General features: G+C 39.4%; 1 protein-coding gene across 19 annotated transcripts in view; it reads left to right on the top strand.

Moving 5' to 3' along the window:
* The window catches only part of esrrga (estrogen-related receptor gamma a), a 276,809-nt gene that overhangs the window by 225,175 nt on the left and 24,363 nt on the right, over positions 1–27,271 (top strand). For 14 of the 19 annotated variants that reach the window (XM_077239803.1, XM_077239807.1, XM_077239795.1 and 11 more), the window contains 3 exons: positions 369–485; positions 22,139–22,249; positions 25,060–25,242. In XM_077239803.1, coding sequence (XP_077095918.1) covers positions 369–485; positions 22,139–22,249; positions 25,060–25,242 — 411 coding nt within the window. The remainder of the gene's footprint in view (positions 1–368; positions 486–22,138; positions 22,250–25,059; positions 25,243–27,271) is intronic. The other 5 variants (XM_077239811.1, XM_077239802.1, XM_077239806.1 and 2 more) reach the window with 1 other exon arrangement.

Genomic DNA, 27,271 nt, shown 5'->3' with positions numbered 1-27,271 from the left:
ATAATGTTAAAAATATCTTCAACTGTGATAATAATAAGGAATGCCTCTTGAGCATCAAATCAACATATTAGAATGATTTCTGAAGGATCTTGTGACACTGAAGACTGGAGTAATGGCTGCTGTAAATTAAGCTTTTACATCATTTTTGATAAAATAAATGTGTCCTTGGTTAGCCTAAGAAATTTATATCAAAAACAAACGAAAAAAAAATCTTACCAACCCCAAGCTTTTATTTGTGCAAATGATAATATGTTATATATGAAATAATGTAATACATGATATTTCGTGCTAGATAGCTACAGAAATGAGGTTTTGGTTGGCAGTCATTAAACACTTTCTGTTCCTTCCCTCTACATGCCTCGCCACAGGAAACATCGAGTACAGCTGCCCCGCCACCAATGAATGTGAGATCACCAAACGCAGAAGGAAGTCCTGCCAAGCCTGCCGCTTCATGAAGTGTCTGACCGTCGGCATGATGCGAGAAGGTGAGTGATAAAAAAGGGTCGGGAGAGGAAGTAAATGAACATTTTATCCGTTGTCCGACTGTATTTCTCACTCTATCTACTATTCTGAGAAAATGTACTGGTTTCTTTGAGGAGGAAGAAAAGTAGAACAGGTCTGGAATAAAGTCAAGGTTGAAACTGAAGGGCCGGTTGGCCTCCTGCCCTGAGGGCCACTCACGGTCAGCCAAACACCATCTTTTGTCTCGGCCTCAAGGCCCAGTTCTAACTAACAAGACTGGTTATTATTTAGAGAGATGGCCTGTGAGGCATTTTCTCAGAGGTCTGCCAAATGGACAAGCAGTTATTTTGAAACCGCCGCTCTCCTGTGGAAAGGCTCGGGCTCTCCAGGCTTTCCTGCCTTTGATGTTAAAAGTTTACAGAGGAGCTGCCTGAACTAGCCTTTAACCTTCACGCAGGAAAAAAGTCCTTTCTGATATCTTCAGCAGCTGAAATGCAGCACGGCACCTCGCTTTTCATTCAGGAGGACGGGATGTGTTTTGTCTGCCTATGAAAGAATCGCCGTCATAGACGGGAGAGGGAAGACGTGAGAGAGAATGAGAGGTAGGCTATGCTACTGTCACTCACTGCACAGGAACTCTTAGAGACGCAAGTGTGTGTGGACACAAACGCTCTGGCCCTTTAAGTCACGATCAGGTAGACTGCACCTTATTCACCATGACACAAGACCAGACTCACACACACAAGCCCTGCAGCCAGCCTACCTTCTGTGGACCTGAGTGGTCAGCTCACATTATACCAAAACAACACATCTTTGGAGTAACAGGAGGCACAAATGCCCCACAGGTTCACATTTGTTTGCGTCGAGTGTGAGAGCGTGCGCATATGCATGTTTTTGTCCGTGTGAAATGTTTCTTTTTTATATTATCCGTCTTTTTCTCACACATACGCGCACACACACACACACACACAAACGCAAATGGCAATCTCATTCAACGCTATTGTTGCCCCTGTGCAGGGACATTTGCCTACACGGCCGGTGTCGCTGACAGGTAGGTAATTGATAAGTAGAGGCCTGTTTTCAGAAAGGTCTGAGGGATGTAGTTGCATGTTTGATATGGCATCTTCTCCCATGAGCACCCAGACAAATAGCAGCCTTTTGTTCTTGCTGCTAGCCACCCATATACACATATATCAAAATGGCACCCAATGGCACAACCATTTGTTGTAAAGTGCTTGAATTTAATACAGAGGTCCCCCTCTACATATGAATAAGGGTCATTTGAAAAATTGATGCATCAATTTTCTTATTTTTCCACAACATGTTTACTTTACACACAAAGAACGAAGAAGAAGAAAAAAACACATACAAACAATTCAATTCAGCAATAGATATTCATATAAAATATGTGAATTGCTTTTGTTTGGTCCCTCACATTTTTTATTTTGTTAGTTTTATGACAGTAGCTACTTTTGAATGTTACGCTAGCACCTCTTGCTGGTTTGTTGTTTTCACAGCTTTTAGACACACATAAAAACAAAATTCAACCTTCTGACTATTCATATAAAATCTGTGTAAAATGCTATGCTTATCAGATTTACATCATTTTATTTGCTGAATGTTGTGCTAACTTGTTTTCACAGTGTTTATGCACATCAAACACATACTGTACTACATACAAATGGCTATTCATGTACATAGGCTATTTAAATTACTTGTGTTTGGTCCTTCACATTTTTTGTTTGCTTTTAATTTTGTTGTTCAAAAGTAGCCGTCATTAAACTGACTATTACGCTAGCACCTTGATTGTTTTCACAGGTTTGTTAGACATGCATACACATACAGTTCAACCTTATGACTATTCTTATAAAATATTGCGTAAAATGCTTACATTGTTTTTGTGTCAGGTTTACAATTGCTAATTGCTTCTTTTATTATTAGCTTAATAATTAGCTATTAGCTTCTTTTAAACATTGCTTCTTTTTTTACAAATTTTATCAAATGTTATGCTAGCATTTTTTTGTTCGTTTTACAACACTTTTGAATGATATGCTAACACGTTTGTCAGGTTTTGTTGTTTTCAGTGTTTTAGCGCAGAACTCACTGGCCTGGAATCAGATTAAATCCAGATCAGTCATCTATGTGTGTGTGTTAGTTGTCAGTCGATGTTAACTGTGGCTGGCTAGCTTAGGTGAGGTACAGGCTAAGCCGGCGTGTCAGTGTCCGTGCAGAGGTGCTGGTTGGAGTTGGAGGGTTTTGGGGGAGGGGAGGGGGTTGGGTTGTTACCCATAGCCAACAGCTTGCTTAAGGGAAAGATCTGTCTGAAATCAGCCCTGTCACCCCTGGGAGACATGAAGGTGGGGATGGGATAAGAAATCCTGATAAAGAAAGGATCCTTCACACACACACACACACACACACACAACACAGACTTGCAGTTCTCTATACCAGGCATCCAAAGTGATGAAATCCTTCAGCAAACAGAGCCAAACCGCCGCAGGGCTAGTTGAGCCACCCAACATGATATCTGTCCACCTATCACAACGCAGCTCTCACCTGCAGCTTAACACTCCCATATTGTACACACACACTGCTGATACATATGCATAAGTAAAGCCTCTCAGTATCAACAGGCACTCGCCTTCGCACCGAGAGTGTGTGCAGGTGCTCACCTTGCAGGCACATGCGCGCTCTAGCTGCAAGGAAATTGCTGCCTCCAGCAACATCTCTGTTTGACCCTGGGGGCCGACCTCCTGCCGCGTCGCTACCTCCAGCCACCCAACTGTAAAATTATATCCACAGACAGTCAGAGAGACAGGGACTGGGCCTGACAGAGCACTGGCCTGAGACCAGAGCCGGGAATCATCCCTAACATGCTTGAGCTAAAGCACCCGGCGGTACGCAGCGTGAGGGGAACGAGAGCCGTGTACCAGGACTGGAGAGTGCTTATTACACAACACTTAGAAAGATGCTCGTTCACAGACGAGTTGATGAGCTGAGAACACACTTATTCACAAGAACATATAGTGTATACTAGGATGCTAATGCATATACACACACTTATAAATACCTACACGCTCTTCACTCTGTGAAACCTTGAATACTCTAAGCTAAGTGAGAAGGGGCATACGTGTGATGATGTCGATGTTGATGGTAGATTCTCAGCCACTCATCCTTCATGTCTGCACACACGGATGGATGGCCTTCTCCACAGAGCGAGCTACTTAATATACCTCATACCTCTCTTTGTCCCGCTCTTTTGGAGTGATACTTCTGTCTTTCGCATCACTGTAGATTTGAGACTTTATAGTGAGGGAATGTTTTTTTCAAACTTTTTGAAACCAAATTTGTATTTATGAATTATTATAATTATGATTTAATCTATCTAATTTACTTAGTTCTTTAATCTGATCGGTCAAACTATTTCTTATATCAGTATTGGAGCTTTTAGCGCTTTATGTAGATAAAGTTTCACATGTATGTGTGGATAATAATTTATATGTATATTATTTTTTAATAAATAGTAAAATATTAAATATTAAATATTAAATAAAACAAGTAAATATTTTTTTCTCATTTAAAAAAATAAGTTTTATTTGCTTTCAAATACTCAGAAAGCGAATGAAAGAGTAAGAGGGGGGAAATAATAAATAAGAAACTTTCGGACGTAGGTTGGCAGTAATGGGATGCACCTTACGAATATGTAACATCTCATTCCTGCAGAAGGCAATTAGAGCTCGCCCAATTATTGTGCTGTGTTATAGATAGTGGCTGTCCTAACAAAGGCCGGAGTTTGGATTCTGACAGCAGTGGCTCTCCCCACTGTAACTCTCCGGGGACACGAGCAGCCATGGAAGCAAAATAACCAGACCTGCCTGTAGATATGAGTAGGCTAAAGTGTCTGCTCTCTCTCTCTCTCTCTCTCTCTCTCTCTGTCTCACACACATACACACTGACATACATACTCATACATATAGAGTGCGTGCTGCTTTTAGTCAGAGCAAGAGAGCAATTTAAAACTCAAAAGCCTGCCTCGTTGCATCAAATCTCGCTTAAAATTCCTCCGCTTCTGTGCTGCAAACCCTTCAATGAAATATATAGCATGCTGGCCACTGTCACCATTATCATGACTGACACAGAACATGCTACAGGCAGTGATCACAGTAGTCAGATATGCTACTGCAAAAACACCTCATCAGCTAAACATCCCTCATGATTTTCTCTTGTATAAGTCTAAATCAGTAGTTCTCAACTGGTGGATTGTGAGCCAAAAATGGGTGGATCTTTCTTGTTGTCATCAAAGGTCATCAAACACTACAGTGTTTTGGAACTAAATTGTTTGCCAAATTGGACAGTTTGCATGACATTCACTCATCATATGTTTTGAATTGTGAGTTATTGGCTGCTAGTATTATTATTAATATGTCATTATTTTAATTTAATATTGTAAAAATTTGTATGAATAATAGTACTATTATTTAATTTATTTACCTTTTAATAATAATAATAATAATTTAGCAATAATATATTAAAATAAATAATTTAATTATTGGTTTTTTTTAACATTGTTGCTTTAAATATCATTATCATAAGATTATTAGATAATAATAATAAAAATACCAGAATTATTATGCTTTTAAAGCATAATATTTTAGAGACCGTTTTATTTACTTTTGTATGATAAACAGTTTTGGTACTTTGTTGGGTAAAAAAAAAAAGGTCTTATATAAATGGAAAAAAAATCGAATCTTTTAACATTACATTTTGCACTAGGGATGATAACTTGTAGCTGTCTTAAGTCGTCTCAAGTGTCTCTGGAAAAAGATGGAGAGAGTGAACAAGACTACTTGGCTTGACGTCTGTCTCACCTCCTTTTTCCTAGTTTCTTCTTTTCTGCCTTCCTCCCCATTTCTGCTTTTTTTTACTTTCCTTACCTCTTTTTTTGTTTTTCTTTCTCCCTCTCTCGCATTCATTCTCTCACACTCCATCCCTTCCTCATCTGCCTTTCGCTCTCTCGCCCCTCTCTTCCTCTGACGGGGGGCATAAATCATCGTGCTGTCAGCGGGCGAGGCTCGCTGGATTATGCAACGCCGCCATTCATTTAGAGCCTGAGGAGAGGACCCGTCTGAGACCACCCTCCACCCACCACTCTTGCCTCCCCAAAATAGAGAGCTAGTGTCTTAAAGAGAGCTCTCAGGGGGGTGATATCATTATGCAGTCTCTCTCTCTCTGTAGTTTGCCCTACTTTATTCCTAGATAGCGCCTCTGTGTGTGCTTTTAAGTGTCAGCATGGCAAGTATTTCTCATAGCTGGTTTGTTTTTCTTCCGTGGTGCGATTGTGCTGCACCTTCAGTTTGAAGTCCCAACCATCTCCCTGTTAAAGAACAAACAATTGTCCATCTTCTCGCTAGCTACTGAGACTAATTCAGTCCTACATATGTGGCTGACTCAGTTTCTGTGGAGCACAAAATCAACTTGACAGAAAAATCACTGTGCACAGCGCTGCTGACTATACCAGTATACCACATAAAGATGACATACGCTTTTGGTATAACTTCTTAAGTATGAAATGTCACTCAGAAGAAGACTTGCCTCTTCATCGCCAAGGCGAAAGTGTGCACCATAGACAGTCACACTCTTCAGAACAGACGCATTTGAATATCATGACAGACTCATTATTGTGTCATAACTGACTGGCAGGTCAGTTATGACACAATGCTTGCACAATGCCTGCTTGAAAGTGCTAGTGATGTGTATCACAGCACACACCTTCCTCCCTTATGCTGCGTTCACACCGGACGCGAATAGCGCGTCAGGCGCGAGTGATTTCAATGTTAAGTCAATGCAAAGACGCGTTGCGCGCGTAAAAAATTCCTGCGGCGCGAATGAGGCGTGGAGCGCAGCGCGGTAGACGCGAATACGCCTCATTCGCGCATCGAGTTCGCGCGAATGGCGCGAATTGAGCGTCTGGCGCGTTACGCACGAATGGTGCATTTTGTGCATTCACGCGTTTAACGCGAATTCGCGTCTGCCGCCCGAGTTGAAAAATCTGAACTTCTGCGTCAATTCGCGCCACGTTAACCAATCAGGAGCCAGCTTGCTGCTGTCACGTGGTGAAGTAAATATGTTATCACATAAAAACTTGATTTTAATATATGAGACATTAATTTTGTATGGTATTTATTCCATATCTAATCTAGATTATATGAAACATTATTATTTGACGCTCAATTCGCGTCCGGTGTGAACGCAGCATTACTCTCCACACACTTCAAGGGTTGAGAGTATGTTACTTCACCTGAAATAACCCTAGGTGCCAGATTCGGGAATCGCCCAACTGTCCCTTCTACCACACCTGCTTAAAAACCCAAACTACTGGCAATAGCACTCCCCTCCAGGTTGGGTCTGGGAATGAAACAGCTGGGTTCGTAACCCTCCATCCCCCTCATCTCACACTCTTCTCCCTCCCCCGACCCTCTCTTACTATTTAGGAGATACCCTCTGGCGCTGCCTAAAACGACACACATAATTAGGGCATTAACTCCTCTTAATTGCTGAGAGGTTTCTTTTTTTCTGTGCAGAGACAGAAAGGTCATCGATGTGCCTTTTCCACCTCCTCTCCAGCAGCAACAGAAGGCACAGTAGCTGAAATCCCTCCTCAACTCCTTCCTCCATTCTCCCCTGCCACCGCTCTTCCCTCCCCTCCAATCCCTCTGTTCTCTCGCTCCCTGGTTGCTCGCCATCCTCAACTAAATGACATCTTTAGGCATTGGAGTAACCCGCAGAGGATTGGTGGAAATCCCTGCGCTGAATTGGAGGCAGAATGAGCATTGTGTGTTTGGACCCCAGCCAGGTGGGGGAAGATTTTACATGCTGCTGACTTTGGAGGACTCTTCCCATCCTCCTCCTCCACTCGTGCATTTCCCCTGTCTGCTACAACCACTTGTGGGCAGAGGGACAGCTGGAGGTCTGTGCTCTTTCGTTTTCCATACAGAGCACCGGGGACACTTTGCTGACACTTTAATAAATGATGATTTCTCCCAGAAGGCAGCTTGGCACAGCCAAGGCAGATATTCTCATAATTAGGTGATGTATACATTCAGTGGCCACAAAAAGTATACTTGGACACTTAAGGCATGGATGATTTTGTATTACAATATCAAACTAAGTGTCACTTATGTGAACATTTTCCAAGACATTTTCAAAAAGAAATTTGTTAGGTTTGAAGTGATTTAAACAATAGTTATTCAAAATTAAAAAAATATATATTTTTAGACACTTTTTGTTTATAAAACGTTAGTGAAATGTGTTCCATATATACAATTATATTTGCATGCTTGTTTTTTCCCATTTTTTACATATAGATAACCTTTATTATTTATAACAATTGAGTTTTTTTTATTTATAATATTATTATTATTATTTATTTGTTATTATTATTATTATTATTATTATTATTTATTTAGACAAAATATTGTGGAATTTTAATACTGACCATTTATCAGTTATCATCCATAACCTTGATTCCATAATGATTGGAATCATCTACAATGATTATTAGTATCACTAGAATTTGAATTTCAGTGCATAAAAATAAATAATCTCTCTAGTATATTTTTTTCAGAGTCCATTTGATTGTATATCTTATTTCTAATTCTGAAATTCATACAGTAAGTGTGACGTAGGTGCCCATATACTTTTTTGGGCTCATTGTAAATTAATGCAAACAAATGTTCTTTCCTCATTCCCAGCCGTTTGGTAAACAGCAGTGTAGTGTAGTATCCGAGAGGATATTGTGAAGTGCTCCCTCCAGAGCGCAGTAAACGTGTACTTCCACAAGCCCGGGCAGACGCTGCTAAAGCGAGGGCCTTCGATTGAGCCTGTGATTGAGTGGCTCAGCAATAGAGCCTGGACCGCTTCCAGCATTCAGCGTGTCCCTCATCACAAGCGCTTGCAGCCCACCGCCCGCAATCCCAGAGAACGTCTCCACTGGGATGCACATGCTGCCGCCTCGTCCAGCACCTGCTGACCTTTTAATGGTTCTGTATGGGCTTTTGCAACCGCAACAATCACGCAGCTGGCCGACTGTCATAACAATGCAACAGTAACATGTCGTTTTGACCGATGTGACTCAATCAGCGCTCTGTACAGTGCAGTGGGCCATGGCCGCAGGCCGCGATTTGCCTGCTTTGGCTCTCTTCGACTGCTTTGTTTTGGTAATTTGTGACCAATTTACTTACTGAGCTTCACTTGTGCATGAAGGCACCAGTCGGACTGGGCTCTTGGCTTCTCCGGTTCTGCGCTGCAGACGGCAGGTTTTTTTTTTTTTTTTGCATAGACAGACCATGCTGAGCCCACAGACTGTGCTTTTCCAGTCGGCCAGGCTGATTTGGTTGCAGGGCATGGTCTGGAATTTGGCAGGGGCCTGATGCCCGCACAGCTGGCGCGTTGAGAACGTCCTTATTTCTTTATGTCAGGAAGCAGGCCAGTAAGGTTGCTACAACCCAATGGCGGCTGTTTGCCCTCACAAGGTGGAGAGCATCATCCTCTCTGTCCTGATTATCTTCAGTTATTGGGAAACGACACCTTACACACAAACACACACACACACACACACACACACACACACACACACACACTTGAGGCATGTGATATCCATGTCATCATACTATATCAATCCATGTGGTCTGGTGCGATTGGGCAGGAGAATGCAGATGTGGAAGGCAGGGAAGACTGTTTCAGCGACAGACTGTTCTGGTATGAGCCCTGAGGGGGGATTGAAAGGCTAAATTTGGTGCAGTGTGGAACTGCTGGCTTTGAGAGGCTTGATAATAGTAATCTATGAATGGTAGGAGCAGGCACACAGGTGAGAGGAAGTCTTGAATTCCTATGTTGTAGTCAGGTGAACATGCATTCAGGTTCAATTGCGTTTCATCACCCTGGATGCAACGCTTTTACTCCCAAACCTAGAGAATTAAAGGTAAACATGTGCTTTAGTAGTCTTTGGACTTTTTCCAGACTTCATAATGCAGCTACTGCACTCAAATCAAATTTTTATCTTTTAAACAAATACAAATCTTTACCTTTAATGCAAATCTTCTAATGTGAATCCTTAAATTCATGATTTGCCGCCACATCTGTTTCTTTATAAGCCACAACAACACAATACTGTAGCGCACGTCTAATTAGCATGAGTGTCAACATGTACAAAAGCAATTGTCTAATTTGCTGTAAAATAGGTCACAGGCATTGAAACAAAGTATTATAAATGTATTTTTGTCCAGAGGTTTGTTACCACCAGGCACATCAGTACGCATCTGCTAATTTCTCATCCAAAAATAGTGTAGAAATGACCTGCTTAGTTTGATGCATGGTGTTAATCTATCAGCCATATCCCCACAGATCACGTTGTTGTTGTTGTTGGACACGTTTTTTTATGTTGCTTACCATTTTCTGTTGTCTATGTGGTTGCCATTTAGATGTTACTATGCGGTTGCCATTCAGATGCTTTTCTTCAAATTGTAGAACTGAACCTTCAGATTCTGTGATAGCAGACCACATATTTAGCTATTATGCTACCAACACATATGAAAGATTGCATTTATTAAGCTTCTATGTGGTAAAAGTCTCTACACAACACAGGTCTTGAATGAGGAAAAGCACTGCTATGCACATATACACACACACACAAACACACTTACAAACTGAGTATTATCCTCTCCCGGTACCCCAGGCTGTCCGGTACAGAGCTGTTAAAGCACTGATATGACTGACAGATGAAGTTTCTTTAGAAAAGTGTATTTCTGTGGGTCATACCCCCGTCACTCAGCCGTAAACCCACACCACACTTACAGTTACCTCACCTATATGTCTCACAAAAATACACACACACACATACTTGGATGTGGTTTCCGGGGGCTCTACATAGGCCTAATGGTTTTTTATACTGTAAAAACGGTATATTCTATCTCCCTTCACCCTACCCTTAAACCTAACCATCACAGAAAACTTTTGGCATTTTTTGAATTTCATAAAACCCTGTTTAGTATGTTTTTTTTCAAGCTATTTGATTTACGAGGACACAGGAAGTTATACATGTCATTATACAGTACACATTTGTGTCCTCATAAACCATATATACAAGAACACACACAAATAGCACAGTCAGACAGTCACCAAAGGTTTGGGATTTTTTTGCACTTATATTCTGAGTATTCACGTCTCAGTTTAAAAGACACAGTATCTTCCCCTGCCGTGATCACGAGCGATGAGCCAGTGCAGCCTTGACTATGTGCAATGCAAAATTAATGTCAGCTGATTGCAAAGCATTTCATTTACTCATTGTCTTTAAATTGCTAATTACATGGCACAAGGCCTAATTGTACTGATTTTTTTAGTTATTTTTTTTATAAGTGCTGAGGAGGTGAATTCAGTGCCTATATAGAACAATATCTTCAGATATTTTTAGAGCGGTGAGTTGGAAGGAGAGAGATGACATGCTATTTTAATTTTAATTTTATTTTAATGGTGACGTGTGATTTAAGACCTAAATTTGTAATGCATATAGTGGGGTCCAAATTCGAAAATGATGTTTTGCGTTCATTCATTTTTATTTTTTTAAATGATAATTTTTGTAATATACAATAATATAATGTAAGTAAGTATAATAATGGTCAGTATCACACATTCTTCTTCATTTAAAATTTTTTAATTTAAATAAATACATTAAAGAATAATAAAAAAAAAACTGTTTACATATTTACATACATAATAGTTGTATACTTTTTTATATATACTATTTAAATAAATAGTTTATATATATATATATATATATATATATATAGTATACTATAGTATTAATTATTAAATATTAATATTATTATATAATTATATTATACATATATATATATATTATTCATTCATTTGAACATTTGATGATATTAGCGTACATACTTCAGTTCACATTTTTAGTCCCACCTATGTACTATGGAAGAAAAGAAATCAGAAAAGGCTCAGATGCGGTTTCTGTCGTTTGAAGGGTTGTATGAACACACTGGGCATGGAGAAGTCGCAATTACCCACTCATCTCCCACTGACCGACCTGAAGCAACCTGCAGGCCGTTTGCTGCCCGTCCCTCCTTCCTACAACACCATCAGTTTCCCCACTGCCCCATATTAACCAGCGTGGCCCAGCCCCCAGCACCATCCTGTGCTCTGCTCTAATGCAATCTCCACCATCACCCACTGCCTTACAGCACTGACGCCCTTCCACAGTGACACATACCATATCAATCTTACCACCCCTGATAGACTATGACCTGCCACCAAAATCTGTCTGTCCCGGTCATGTTGAAAGCTTATAAATATTTTACACATTTTTGAAGGGGGCACTTTTTTGGAAAATTCATTGCATGTGTGTATAAGGAATGTGTTGAAAGTGTATCGGAGTGATATGTGGTCATAACTGTTAACCCACTTTCATACCTATCACTGTTCAACTCCCTAAGGGTTCATTTTGTTACCCTCATCGCCCATCATATTACCCATGCTCAACATCTAAACCTCTACAAGTCTTCCACCCTCAGAAGACACCCACTGTCTGTTATGATGATGTATCAGAAGCCCTCCATTGGATCGGTTTGGCCGAGGGGAGTGCTAGCACAGCAGGGAACGCTGTTACGTGTGAAAGTGTCTGAATGCAGCAGCAGAGGGCTCGGCCCGAGACACACGACTGATGAGACTTTAATTAGATCATTTAGAGGCGAGGAATTGTTCAGGCAGAGAGAGGCCTTGTTAATGCAGTCATACAGCTCACTAAGTAGTTTTTTCCTCAGCACTGATTTTCCTCAGGTAATGATCAAGCTTACCGCACACAAACAGACAATGGAGCTGTAGAACGGAGTCAAATTCACCAAAAAGGCTTTGAGGCATTATAAAGATGTTATCTATCTATCTATCAATCTATCTATCTATCTATCTATCTATCTATCTATCTATCTATCTATCTATCTATCTATCTATCTATCTATCTATCTATCCATCTATCTATCTATCTATATGTCTATCTATCTATCTATCTATCTATCTATCTATCTATCTATCTATCTATATGTCTATCTATCTATCCATATATCTATCTATCTATCTATATGTCTATCTATCTATCTATCTATCTATCTATCTATCTATATGTCTATCTATCTATCTATCTATCTGTCTGTCTTGTCTATCTCTAAAATGAAACATGTTATATGTACAGTAGATATATATTTATTATTATAAATATCATATACCATTATTATCTGCCTAATTAGGTAGATACTAAAAGCAGTATCGCTGTCAGGTCTTTTTCCCAAATGTAAATATCTTATTTTTGTTTAATTGTTTTTATTTACACATATATTTATGTATTTTTTTAACTATTTTTGTTGGCGGTTTAATTTGAAAGCTTTTAAAAAAAAAAAAAATCATAGTATAGGACAGTATAAGTCATCATAATGGCTATAAACCATAACAAAAACCAAAATGTTCAGTTCAAACAACCAGCGCATCCCAAGAATTTATAAAAGATTATGAAAAGGAGATCGAAACAGAAAAAAAACCTGTGAGATTTTGTAGGTGAACCGTCAGGAATAGACGTGGTTTCCACATCAGATCACAAATTATATTGTACTTTGACAGATTGTAGCCTTGCTTTACAAGAGCAGTTACATCTTATTTGTCACTGTTTGATCTGTAAGTGTGGCTACAGGAAAGGAAGGCCCTCCATCTTGCCAGCAATTTAATGGCTAGGAGACGGCCGACGGCCACCTGCCCACAGACCACAGCGCTGATCTGTTCTCATTTACTCCACCATCAGGCCAGATGAAGGCAAAAAATCACTCCTTTTGATCCCGCAATGCTGGCCAGCACCTCCCCTGGCCCATATCTCACCCCTACACACCGTATGTTTTTAACACCTCTTTCTGCTTCGGCTTTTGCCCACGACTTGGATGTCTCTTTAAATTAAACAGGGACCTCAAACGTAAACACAATTATGCTTCTTGATTTTGTGTTGATGCGTTTGTCTCTAAAGCCCTGTTCAGACAGAACTAGTTCTCCCCGGTAAATTTGTTTCAAAGATATACTTGATGATTTTAATTCTGCTCGAATTAAACACTTTCTTGCATAACCCTGTTAAAAATTATCAAGCAAATTAACTACAGTTTTTCGGATAACTCTGGTGTCCTCTAATGCATTTTGCATTTTTTTTTTAAATTTAATTTATTTTGATTATTGTTAATTAGTGTAACTAAAGCTACTGTTCTCATTGCCCTTCCTGGTGCACCTTTTTTATGATTTTTTTATTACTTAGTATTTTTGTGTGTGTGTGCCTTCATTCACGTTGTTGTTTTTTTTTTCATTCACATCTTCTTATTTTTATCATTATTCAATTTTTGCTTTTATTTCCATTCATTGTTGTGGTGTGTCGCTAATAATTTATTATTGTTGTATTATTATTATTATTGTTGTTGTTGTTTGCTTTCATTTACTTTTATTATAATACTATTATATTTATGTTTAGTTGTAACCGCTAACCACCGTAATCATCATAATCATCGTGGGTATTAGTCCAGAAAAGGACATGGGCCAAGGGGGTCATGTAGAGATGTTGAAAGAGTCTCAGTCCATTGTGTGGTGTTAATTCGCTCTGCTCTGCTTGCTCCTGGGCAGACCGGAGGCCTGAGTAAATTCAGTTTGAACACGGCACATTGTCTAAACATATCGGCCTGCCAATCAGTCACCCCAAGCCCTGATAAGAGCCGTCTTGTATTATTGAATCAACAATAGGGCGGCTCTGCCGGCAGGAAGATAACGCACGCTTATTTCTCTTTAAGTCTCGGCAGAAGAAAGGCGCTGTCCACATCCACCTCATATAACTGCCTCAATTACCATAAAAACCACTGCCGTGCCCATCCTCACACATGCCTCTGCTGCTGTGACGGAGCTCTGCATACGTGTGTGTGTGTGTGTGTGTGTGTGTGTGTGTGTGTGTGTGTGTGTGTGTGTGTGTGTGTGTGTGTGTGTGTGTGTGTGTGTGTGTGTGTGTGTGTGTGTGTGTGTGTGTGTGTGTGTGTGTGTGGAGGGAGAGGGCCATAAGATAGCACTGTGTTTCCAATTATGAATTTCAACATTTCAATCATTTGGATGACATTCCATCAGCACTCGCCACCCCCCTAAAATTTCCGTGTCCTTTATACTGGGGATCCTGGATGAAAGATGGGTCATAATAAAATTGTGCTCAGCTCTGAACAGCCACGACTCGATAACCAATAACAGCTTTACACAAGTGACGCCTATTCCATCACTCCAGTTGTGTTTTTTCCCCTCGCAAAGCAAGCACTAACATGTCAATTTGACCTAGATGCCGAGCCCCCCCCCCCCCCCCCCCCCCACCCGTCTCTTCAATGTACAATGCCGTTTGAAGTGGGAAATCCGATGGTGATCCAATCAGAAGTGCTTCCAATATTGGCAGTCAGCAATATTCCTCCGCCCCAAAATGATCGCCGTTCATCACTTTGTCTATTAAGTCAGCCAAGCATTTGGCAGGTTAGCAACAAAGCCCCGGGAAAAAAACACAGCTAGCCACGCAGCCAGCTTCTGTGCCGAAATATCGCAGTAAATTTGTCCGCATCAGTCAATGCCCACTCACTTGCTTCGGCCCACTGCAGTCACATGACCGTGGCACCTGCAGTTTGCTTTCCTCTCATTCCCTTTTAAAGTAGTGTTGAGAATGGACAGGGCATGACACAATAATTAAAGTAAGTAGATAGCTCAGTAATTCTCTCTGTGGACAATGAGCAGGGCTCCCCCTCTCCTATCTCTTTATTTTCTCTGTGCATCTCTTTTTTTTTCAACTCCGGATCTGTGTGTAGGGAGAGGCAGCCAAGCACCGGACACATTTCATTAGGATCACCCACTCCTGCTCCTCTTTTAATATTTGAAGGCTCATTTGTTAAGTGGGAATGGTCTTTTCTCCTTGTCTTTTCCCCCCTTTTTGTGGGCTTTGGAAATATAATTTTCAATTTTTAATTTGATTCATTTAGATTAAAATCATTAATCAGGACTGAAAGTGAGTTAATTTTCTGGAAAATAAATGAGCTTGTTCGGATGGCTCTTTATTAAGTGAGAGTTGTGTGCAGAGGTGTGGGCGGTGATGAAGGAGGGTCTCTTTCAGGTACTATAGGATCGACTGTTGACCCAAAATTAACATAGTGAGAGAGATATGGTACATTGTGAGCTTTTCTTGGTATCCTGTGCATATCGATGTCTATACCGTATTCTATTAAATTAAAGATATTCAAATTAAAACTGGAAAAGTCCTAATTTAAATAATAGTATAAAGAAATTAGTGCTGGGTAACGATTAATCACCATTAACCGTATCCAAAATAAAAGTTTGTGTCTACATAATATATGTGTGTGTACTGTGTATAATTATTTTGTATATATAAATACACACATATGCATGTATATATTTAAGAATGTATGTGTATATATATATATATATATATATATATATATATATATATATATATAAAACCAATTTTTCGTAAATATAAACTTAAGTATTTTATATAAAAAATAATTATACACAGTACACACACATATATTATGTTAACACAAACTTTTATTTTGGATGCGATTTAATCGTTGCCCAGCACTAATAGAAATATTATATTATGTAGAAATATGAAGACAACAAAAACAACACAAGGCAGCTGAAATTAAACTCATTTTACGTCTGTAATGTGACTTGTTTTTTGATCTTTATGTTTTGAAGAAAAGGCAGCTCTAAAGCTCTTGTCATTCATTCATTCATATTCATGTGAATCCACTCACCTGTGATGTGACTCTTTTTAGGCTTTTAGCAGCTTAGTGAAACTGCACACATAAGATTAATTTCTTTCATATGGTTTTTGGTTTTTGAGTTGCTTTGATTATCTCTTTGGGGAGGGATGGTGCTTTTATTCTTTGCATCTAGAATGTGTCTTTGACTTGTGTTCACTGTTTAATCGAAACAAACTGCTAACATCCTTTTTCTGAACACACAATGGCACACACTCTCCCTTTACCCCAAACCTGACTTGTTTGTCAAGATGGTCACGTCTGTTTACTTGCCGATGGTCAGCACATTTTCAAAGAATGCAAATCATTGTCAAGGGCTAAGCCGAACACGAAACAAAAATCTTTCACCGTCAAAAATTCAAAGCAGCACTTCTGATATTCCAGAATTCAAAGTACCACCCTCAATGTTTAATTTCTGTAGCTGGCCAATCGAAATAATGAACCCTGGTGTTATTCTGAGTTTGTTTGTTTTTTGTTTTTTCTTCTTGGGAATTTGAACATTTCAAAGCTTAAAACGAATGCTGTCAATATTTGCTCTTCAATGTAATTACGTTACGGAGAAACTCAAGGGGAGGCGATTGTGCCAGGGGAGCAGGGGGGAATTTAACAGGCTTAAACATCAGAAAATCAAATATAAATCCACATTTTATGCATGAATAGCACCACAGTGCGCACTTGTCCCACAGCTTAGCGACCAACATTTACAGCGGCAGAGAAAATAAATTCTCATTGGATTAAGAGGGAGATTCAGATGACAGTGTGTGTCTACCCCCTCTCTCCTATTCCTGCGCTCTCTCTCTCTCATCGTCCCGGTGAAGATTTAATAATTCATTCCTGTAGATCTCAGGGGATCTGGCAACCAGCAGTCCTGTTGCTTTCCCATGTTCATTTGTCCGAGTCCCATTTGCATCTTGTGTGTAAACTCGGCCGTTTGCAATTGGGATTCGCTCTTTTTCTCAGAATGGGGTGTCCTGCTTGCTGGGCTGGCCTCAGCACACGAGACACGCTTTGTTTTACCCTTTGCCATAGGTCACAGTTATTTCCACATAAAAGCTCACAGCATTAATCGAATAGACTGGAGGATGTGTGCTTCGGTGGAATAGCGCTGCTGACTTTGACTAAAACAATTTGGTCCCCCTTGGATTTAGCTAAAGTGAACCAGCAAGAATATGTGAATGAAGCTGGGTTGTCATTTTCTTATGGCAATGCTTTTAGAATATCTACGTTACAATAGAGAAAGAGTTATGGTGAACATTTTAATGGAGTTTGGCAGCTTAGTAGATTCTGGTACTTTTACACTGTGTTCATTTCTGTCAGTGCCTTATGACTGTTAAATATGCTTTTTTAGTGAAGAGGAGCACTAGGGTCCAATATTAACACCCATCGAGAGCCAAATGTGAGTACAAAATGTATTTGGCAAGTAATTAGTACAGAGTTACCAGTTAATAGTAACTTCATAAGGAACTGGAACTTAGTGCACGGTTTAATTGAAGATGTAAGAGTGCTACACTGAATATTGCCAACGCACAAGGTGATTCAGAGACGACGAAACAAAAGAAAAAAATCTGAATTAGAAAATATCTGTTGTGACATCATGCACATAGTATTGACCTTTACTTTGGAAAAAAATTACCCTCAGAAACATAAAAAACATGTGTAAAAATATTCATTGTGTTTTGTAGCCAAAACAAGTACATAGCAGGTACGGGATTATTTATAGTCTGTAATTTTGTTGTCCACAATGTTGTCCACAATAATCGTAGTAAGTAAATCAGATCAACATTCTCTCCTTCTCATGTTTGCTTTGGTCAATGTCTCATTTTCATTGTAGACATAATGTTGATGGAAGATCTATTCTGGTAGCTAGATTTAGCTGGTTAAGTGCTTGTTCCTATATTTATTCATCAGAGAGCAAGCTATACTCTTGTGATGCATAGCACCTGTAAAAAGAAACTGAACTATCAGCACACGTTTGACGTTCCTGTGAACACTTAAGCCTTTGTTGAGTGGACGCGGCATAGTGTTTATGCGTGTCAGCTGTGAGAAGTTTGGCTGCCGTATTCACTCTTCAGTTCCCCATCAGCCTTGGCCAAAACAACAGTCTCCTTGCCTCTTTAGTGTGTCTGCACGCATGCTGTTGACTACTAAACAAGAATAGGTGTAATATAATGACGTAAGTTCGAGGCATCAGAATTCTCTGGGCACGTCTGATTAATTAGTCTTTTTTTAAAGTGGCACACGTTGCTACCAGTTTGATTGTTTCTCTCACACTTCCCCGTAAATTTCTGCAGACGCCTTGCAGGATTCCACGCCACCTATGAAATTCAAAACAAGCCTTGTAAGAAGTTTACGGTCATCTGTGGGTCCTAATAAAAATGTTGGGGGATGTGCGGAGAGGATAGTAGGATAATTTAAAATGAGGGAAAAGGGATTTCTCCATGAAGCAACTAGTCTATTTGTCATCTTAATTAAAACAGTAAAATCTTGTAATCTACTGGGGATTTACAACAGTATGAAATGAAATCATCTTTCTCCACCTCTTTTTGTTCTGAATGCTTGCATGAAATCTGAGCCATTTGATGTGAAAATCTTTACCAGCATTTCATGTCATTGTCCACATTAATACTAATGTATGAAGTTAATCAGAAATCACAGAACATACAAATAGTATTATTTGTGAGCTTCAAGCTGTTAGCAGAGGAACATTTAAAAAAAAAAGAGAATAAATGTATTATGAATAAATTATAGTGCATAATTTTCTGCAATTTAAAGGGACAGCTCACACAAAAAATTCAATTCTGTCTATGCTCACCCTCATGCCATCCATACCTGCATCAATTTCTTTCTTCAGTGGAACATAAAAGGAAACATTTTTAAAAGGTCCATGCTCGTCTTTTCAGTACAATGAAAGTGGATGGGGACTGCTGCTGTCAATCTCCAAAAAGAACAAAAACAAAATCACAAAAGGTTATATTCTTCTGATTCACTCTCTTAAGGCAAATGACAGCTTTTTGTGTGCAAATGACTGAAAATGAAGTCATTATCAATAGAAAATCTTACCTTGAAGCTCCAGTCCCCATTTACTTTCAGTGTGTGGAAAAGGGCAGCTTGGACAATCTGCTTTAGATCTCCTTTCGTGTTCCACAGAAGAAAAAAAGTCCTACATATGTCAAAAGACATAAGAGTGAGTAAATGATGACAGAATTGTACTTATTTACATTTTTGGGGGTTGAACTGTCCCTTTAAATTAACTCTTATTGACTTGTCATCATATTTAAGGAAACCCATAACATTCACATAAACTGAACGGTAAGAGCTATTTGGTCCGTTTTGAGACTGTAACATCAGATTGGTTTTTGCCATGTTCGTCCCATGAAGCAATGTAATTCATCAAGATAATTCCACATGGACCCATAGATACGCCGTCAAACAAACAATCAGCAGCTCTTTGTATTTGCGCCTGTGTGAAACCTGACCCAGCGGGGCATCATGTGCAGCCAGGCGCCTGCTTGCTTTACAGTCATGTGGCGATAGAAGGTCTATCAGCAGACGGATGTACCCCGATGGTGTAAAGCCACTCTCGCCGTTTGTGTAGGGTAGCGATCGCCCCTAGGTCGACATACTGTAGCCGCATCTTAATCTTAACCATATAAGAGAAGCCACAAAGCTGGCTGCAAATCAGTTACAAAGGGCAACTTATTCCAATGTTGTTTGTTTTGAGCATGTTAATCCTTGAACGATTCTTCTTCAGCAATGAGGCAGGCTCTCCTAATAATAGACAGCTTCTTTTAGGGTTGTGCTGCATTAATTCCTCATCTATTTCCAGTGCAGGCCTACAAAGATGATGAGCTTGGACGCAACACTTTATACACATTTATACATACTCAATTCAATGGTTTTGGTGTCATTTGCACTTCTTGTTCTAGAACTAGGAAAAGTCAACAAGTCAGGCTAGTAAAAGAGCTATATAGATGACCCGCATTAATTTTGGATGGAAAATGCAGGTTTCATGAAGGAGCGAGATATAAGATGCCATACGGGACTGCAGGTGATGCTATTACAAGCATGTCTTTAGCAGTGAATTAGCCCAATAAACCCCGCAGTCCAAGCACCCGGAAAAGGGCAGGATCCGGTTTCTGGCTGGGAGGGTCGGTCTTGTTAAGATGAGAGGCTTTCAACATGTGAGAGTCGTGTGTTGTTGCATATTTTGGGTGCTGGCATCGAGGAGGTTATGCTAGCAATGTGACATCTTTTTAAGACCGCCGTTCTTGTGTAAAACGAAGCCTGTGGGACGTGTGTTCCTTCGTGGAAATGTGAGCAAACAGGGTCACGGATCCACTTTTGTCCTGCAGTACAATGTCACATAATCAACAACCAGCCAGGGTCAAAGTTAATTAACACTCATTATCACGCCATCTCAAAATACGCTTGTGTGTTTGGTGCAATCACACTGCAACACTGATCTGTTGGAAAAATATATAGGAAATAATATGGCTATGGTCTGTACAATATGGCAATACTTTTATTTTATTAATAATAATATTTTTATAAATGATACAAGGCATATTGGCCATATAAATGGAATGGAGTTACATTTATGAATTAGCTTTTCATTTAGTTTTGATGCATTGTCAGCAAGGATGTAACCTGATATTTGGGTTGGGTTCAAATTTTAAGAATCTCCCATTGGAAAAAAACATTTTGGTTAACTGATCTAAATACTGGGGAGAAAACCCTTGTGTTTTTTGTCTGTTTCACCATCCTAATTGAAATCAATGGATTCACATTTCATTGAGCTAAAATATACGTAAAACCCATAAGCGGCACTTCAAAATTTCAGTCAGTGATCTTCAATATGAGACAGGTGCATCTCATTGTTAAATTATTCAGAGTGTCAGGCCTTGAAAGCCCAGCGGAGGTGCCGATGGAGCGCCATTCGGATAAACGAGAATTCTAGTGTTTTAATTGTGAAATGAGGGCCGGCCCACTGGGCCTTCATGTCCATTCCTTTCCTCTCCAGCATGCAACATGAAACGGGTCCTAGGCCACCTTTAAGTGGTTTCCACGGAAACTGCCCATCCCCTAGAGAGGTTTGCATAATTAAATTAAGGCTCTTTTGTATGTCAATTAATTAAAAGCAGGGACAGGTCTTTAAGGCTCTGCACTCATCAGAATCGCAGGTCGCGATGGATGGATTCAGAATGTTTTCACAAAGTTGGCACCTCAATAAATTACCCCATCACACTTTATTTGCGCTCTTTGTATGGGAAAAATATCGACAAGAGTTTTAAATAATGAAGGAGAATAGGACAGCCTTTAAAGACACGGTGAGGTGCTTCACAAGAGTACTTGAGTACTTGAACGCTCCTGCACTCTTGAGTGTTAATGTCTCCTGTAATTGTTGTCACCAACACTTTTGAAGATGTGCGTTAACACTACAAAAATGGCTCTCTGGTGTTTACCTGTTATTCTGTTGTGACTTGAGTGCTCTAAAGATGCACACACGCCACGAGCGGGAGATGGGCAGGTGCGTGTCCTGATTTCACATGGAGAGAGTGGCTGTGCCCCTGTCTGTCAGCAGCTGGTCATCTCCTGTCCACATCCCTGAAATGGCCACTGACAGCTGCCATGCCGTTTATGGCTGGCTCACAGCGGCCCGCTCCACTCGCAGTGCTTTTAAAGTGACAGCGCACTTTATCTGCCTGCTTTCTTGAAGAGGTTGTGTTTGTGCTAAAATTATGTGTGAAAAGTAAATGTTGCCTTTTTTCTTGTCTCCTCCTTTACATCAGGCGTTCGACTGGACCGTGTGCGCGGCGGAAGACAGAAGTACAAACGCCGGATAGATGCGGAAAACAGCCCCTATTTGAACCCTCAACTGGCTCTGCCGGCCAAAAAGCCATGTAAGAACTGCATTGTGTGCATTAAATGTCTACACATTTATAAAGAGATTTTTTCTTACATTTTTAAAGAAGGGATTTTTGTTCTCACACACATACACACACTTATTTAAGCCATACTATCTTCATATTTTAAATGTAAAAATAAAAGTGTTAATTTAAGGGATAGTTGACCCAAAAATGAAAATTGTCATTATTTACTCATCCTTACTTTGTTCCAAACCTGTATGACTTACTTTCTTATGCAGAAAACAAAATCTATCTATCTACCTATCAATCCATTTACCCATCTACCCATCTATATATTTTTCCTCATACAGTGAAAGGCAATGGGGTCCAGTGTTGTTTTGGACCCCATTAACTTTCATTATATTATATGGACAAAAACAGTTCAGACATTATTCATATTAAAAAAAAAAAAATTCTGTGAGTAAACCGTTTTCATTTTTGAGTGAACCACCTTTTCAGTTTATATATTTAATAAATAAAATAAAAGATAAAATACCGTATCTTTCTCTAATATCTCAGTCACCTTACAGTGGCCTTCCTTATTTCCAATGCACCAGGAAATTGGACACAAAACAAGAAAGACAGAGATGTAGTATATGACAGAGCCAATCGACAAAGATGTTTGTGTGCGTGTGTGTGTTAGGGGATAGCGAGCGAGCACGAGAAGGAGAGAGAGGCCTAATCCGGATTAAATCCAATCTGGCAAAGACATCAAACCCACAATACCGGAGCTTCCGCACTGTCAGACTGCTCTGCAAAGAGACAGCACGGCAGCGCTTAACAGATTTGTCCCTAAAGCCTTTTTACTTAATGGTAGCATATTCTCCTGGAATACAATATGCTTTTATGCATGATAGCAGCGGAAATAATCTTAATTATTACAGTTGTAGAAATCATTTTAGGAATACAGCGCTCTGAATAACCTTCTGCCTAATCCTACTGATCCCTCCTTCCAGGTTCAGGCTTATTTCCAGCCACCGAGAGCAACTTATTGAAAGCTTATTCTCTGTCCTATGTCCAGCTCCCATCCACTTTCATTACTTCATTTTTTCCCCCTTGCTATTGTGTGTTAGCAAGATGTGGACTTTGTTCAGAGACAGTATAATTGGGAGATGACGGACCACTCATAGAAAAATAAACAGGAGGAATCTCTCAATATGTTGTTTTTCCCGCTTTTCAGTTGAAAGAGACATTTTTAATTCAAGTTTGTTTAATCTAGAATGAACATTTTTGGAGCTAAAGAAGCTGCATTTATATTACCATTGTTATCATAATGTATGGCTCTTTTGAAATGTTTTGAAACGATTTTGAAGATTTATTTGTTTTTTACCCATTACCTACACAGAAAATAGCTGTTTGGAGGCATTTCCAAGTTTAAGACTTTCCTTCGCTTAGGTCTAAATTAAATTATGGATTCAAATGTATTTTTTTCTAACATAAATCCCCACTGATGGTTTTTTATCAGCTGGTAATCCAGAAGACATCCACCCTTGCATGGGCATACAGACAAATGTTTTGGTTTTGTGAGGCGTCTTCGTATTTTAGTGCAGTGTCCCATTAATAGAAGCTTTTATCGGTCTGTCTCTGAGCTCTCTGTATCTTTTCTCACTTTCCTTTCTATCTCTTTCTCTATTTTCACAAACAGAGAGGAATAGCCATGGTCCCAGCCTACCTGATTGATTATTTGCACATAACAAAGGCATGGGGTTTGGAAATTGGGTTGCATTGATTCTAATTAGGGAAACATTAAATAAGATTTACCTAGAGATAGCACTTACAGGCTCCCCCACTCCCTGGAGTAGCAGGGCTGGGCTGATTGATCCATTTCTTCCCCTCCTCCAACACACATACACACACACACACACACACACACACACCTCACAAGTTAATGCTTTTTAATTTAGTGATCCGTTTTTTCCTCGGACCTCAAACACAGATGCAATGGGCTTAAAGTGATTCATCTGGGCCTTGCAAACACATAGATATACACACAAAGATTGCAGTGGTGTATTTGGCTTTTGTCTGTCTATCATATTGCATTGACATAGATGATTAAACAGCAAATGAATTCCATTTAACTGTAAGGGTGTCGCTAATTACCTATTCCAATCTCCCTCACCTCCGCAATCCGATCTGAAATGTGTGTCCTTTCTCTTATTAGATTGACAGAATACCCCGAACACAATTCTTTATATGCACAATTTGGCGTAATCCACAATGAGAATCAAATGGATTTGAGTTTTTAAAAAATCTCGTTTTCTACAGCAGTAGTTCTCAACCTGGTAGGTTACTGCCCCCAATTTTTGTTATTTATTTTTTATTTATTGCAGAGCAGTTTCATTTGGCCAACATCGCTCAACAATGCAAAAGCCCCCATTGCAAATTGCCCCCAAAAATCACAAATTGTAAATATATGTATATAATATAAATATATATTTATATAATATACATTTTCTTTCCTAAATATACTGTAAACTATTTTGATGGGCAAAAAAATAAATAAAGAAAACCTGGATATTGAAGCCAAACAGGTTAAGCACCACTGCTCTACACCATCAAACTCTCTCCTGACCTATGAACAAGAAACCAAACATACTTTTATTTTCGATTACAAATGACACCAGGCATTGACCAAAAACAGCTTTTTCAGTACCACAAACATCATCTTTCTGCCTAAAGAAAACAACTCTGCCAATATTTCATGTTATCTGATTGCTTTCTTTGCTACTGAACCAAACACTATATGACCTTGCTGTTATAATCCCAATCTGTTTCTTTGTTCTCCCCTCGGTGTTCAAATACAGTCCCCTTTGGCTGCCTTGCAGATAACAAGATTGTGTCTCACTTGCTGGTGGCGGAGCCTGAGAAGATCTATGCCATGCCTGACCCCACAGTGCCCGACAGCGACATCAAAGCCCTGACCACGCTCTGCGACCTGGCGGACAGGGAACTGGTGGTCAACATTGGCTGGGCCAAGCATATCCCAGGTAGGACATGAGAAGAGTTACAGATTATAGTATATGTATTATAACTCAATAATACAGTGGAGTCCAGAAGTCTGAAAATGTTTCTATTAATTCCAAAAGAAATGCTTCTATTCCATCATAAATGACATTATCAGCATTACAGTGAGTGAATAAGTTAACTGAAATTTCAGAATTTATTAGTATTTGTTTGATTTGAGAATCCAAAGATCATCGTGTGATTCTTAAAAAAAAAAAAAAATATATATATATATATATATATATTTATATATATATATATTTTTGAAATATTCTTATTTATAGAAATATAAAAAAACACATCACATATTTATTTAGTTATTTATCATATTTTTTCGTTTGTTGTATATTTTTCTGCATCCCTAAAACCGTTCTGAAAATAAACCAATGTAGTCTCAGAATTTTGTATTCCCCTGTATTTGCAAAAACTGAAGGAAAAAACAAAGTAAAGCACGTTTGAGTAATTGCTGTTTTCATCAGGAGAAAAACACTATGCTGAAACAAACAAAGCTGTGCCTTGTCAATCAAGGACATTTGCCATCACCGAGGCCACCAGTGGCATAGTCCTTAGGTCAGCATTTTTCCACCCTCTGTGACAGCAGACAGGGATCAATTTGTTTAGTTTTAGCTTAAATCCTTCCTCAGTATAGCACGATATCCATAGGAGTGGAGGGGGGGCATTTTCGCCTGCTGTTTCAGCCAATCAGCAATAACTGACCATAATTGAAGTGTCGTCCCCTCCTCTCTCTCTGTCTTTCTACTGATGCTTATTGCCCATCTCCACAAGACAGGATGAGGAGTTTCCAGTAATCTGCTTAACAAAGCCCTTCTTTTGCATTTAATCTGAGCCGGCCCTGGTCACAGAGAGTGGTGCCCCACTTCATCCCTCACTGTTTGAAAAGAGCTTCCAATAGGTGACTGACTCTGGAGCGAGAGAAAAAATGAGGTGAAGAGAAAGAAAGCTCTGAAATCAGACAATAGTAAGAGTGGTTAACTTAGAAAGAAAGGAGGAAGAGACTGAGTGGTAGTTTCACGCCATGTGAACATACTCACATGCCCAGATTCTTTTATGAGATTTATTCAACCACTTTTACCTACAAAAGAATCCAGCCGTTTAACCAAAACATGATAGCATCTTGATTAGCTGCACAGAAAGTTGTGTTGTAGTTCCCTTTGTGCTGTAGATATGACTGTGCTAATGCTGGCCCAGGGCAATAGTGCCACACAAGCCATAAAACGGGCTTAAAGCTCATCAGAGTGCCAATTTCCTGCCAGGCACGAGATGCAGGATTGTGAGGTTATTTCTGATGCTCCATGCCAGATTGACCCAGACTTGCCCTGTGGATTTAATGGGATTTTCCCTGTGTGCAGGAAGCCTCACCGCTGGAGCTTCTGGAATGTGGCACATTTATGTATATAGTATAGCAGACTATACACTAAAAAAATTCTAACCTCCCCAACTCAAAATTTTCTAGTGACTGGTCACATCTAAATTTAAAATTTTCTGTTGGCCAAAGTGATATTCTGCAAATTTAATTTGATCAATTTGCAGAATTTCATTTGGGCCAATACATTTTTTTAGAAAATTTTGAGTTGGGAGGTTTTTACAGTGTACTGTAGTGTAGGTACTGTAGTGTAATGACTACGCTTTGATATTTATTTTTCTTTTTTTCCAGGTAAAGGATCAATTAAAGTGATTAAAAGTGGCAGTAAAACGTTTATTATGTTTTTGAAAGGTGTGTATATATATACTATATATAATATAGTGTTTATATACCATTAACCCCTTGAGCCGCAGGGATCCCTGGTGATCCCGAATTTTACATTCAAAAAAATTGTGCATTGTTTTTGAGCTGCTTTATCTCTCTATTAGTAATTGCTAGAGCAATTCTGAGTTTTTCACAGTAAACTGTCAAGTGTTAGCTTTTAAATGATACCTTGGTTTTGTGTATAGTCAGAAGGACTCCTTAGCAACAACCATTTTATTATGGGTATGTCATTTTGCACTCGATTG

Source organism: Siphateles boraxobius, unplaced genomic scaffold, assembly GCF_051911475.1.
Source record: "Siphateles boraxobius isolate OS27281-9 unplaced genomic scaffold, OSU_SipBor_1 22, whole genome shotgun sequence".
NCBI lineage: Eukaryota > Metazoa > Chordata > Actinopteri > Cypriniformes > Leuciscidae > Siphateles > Siphateles boraxobius.
Note: the sequence above shows the minus strand (reverse complement) of the source record. Positions and strands in the feature narration are given on the sequence as shown.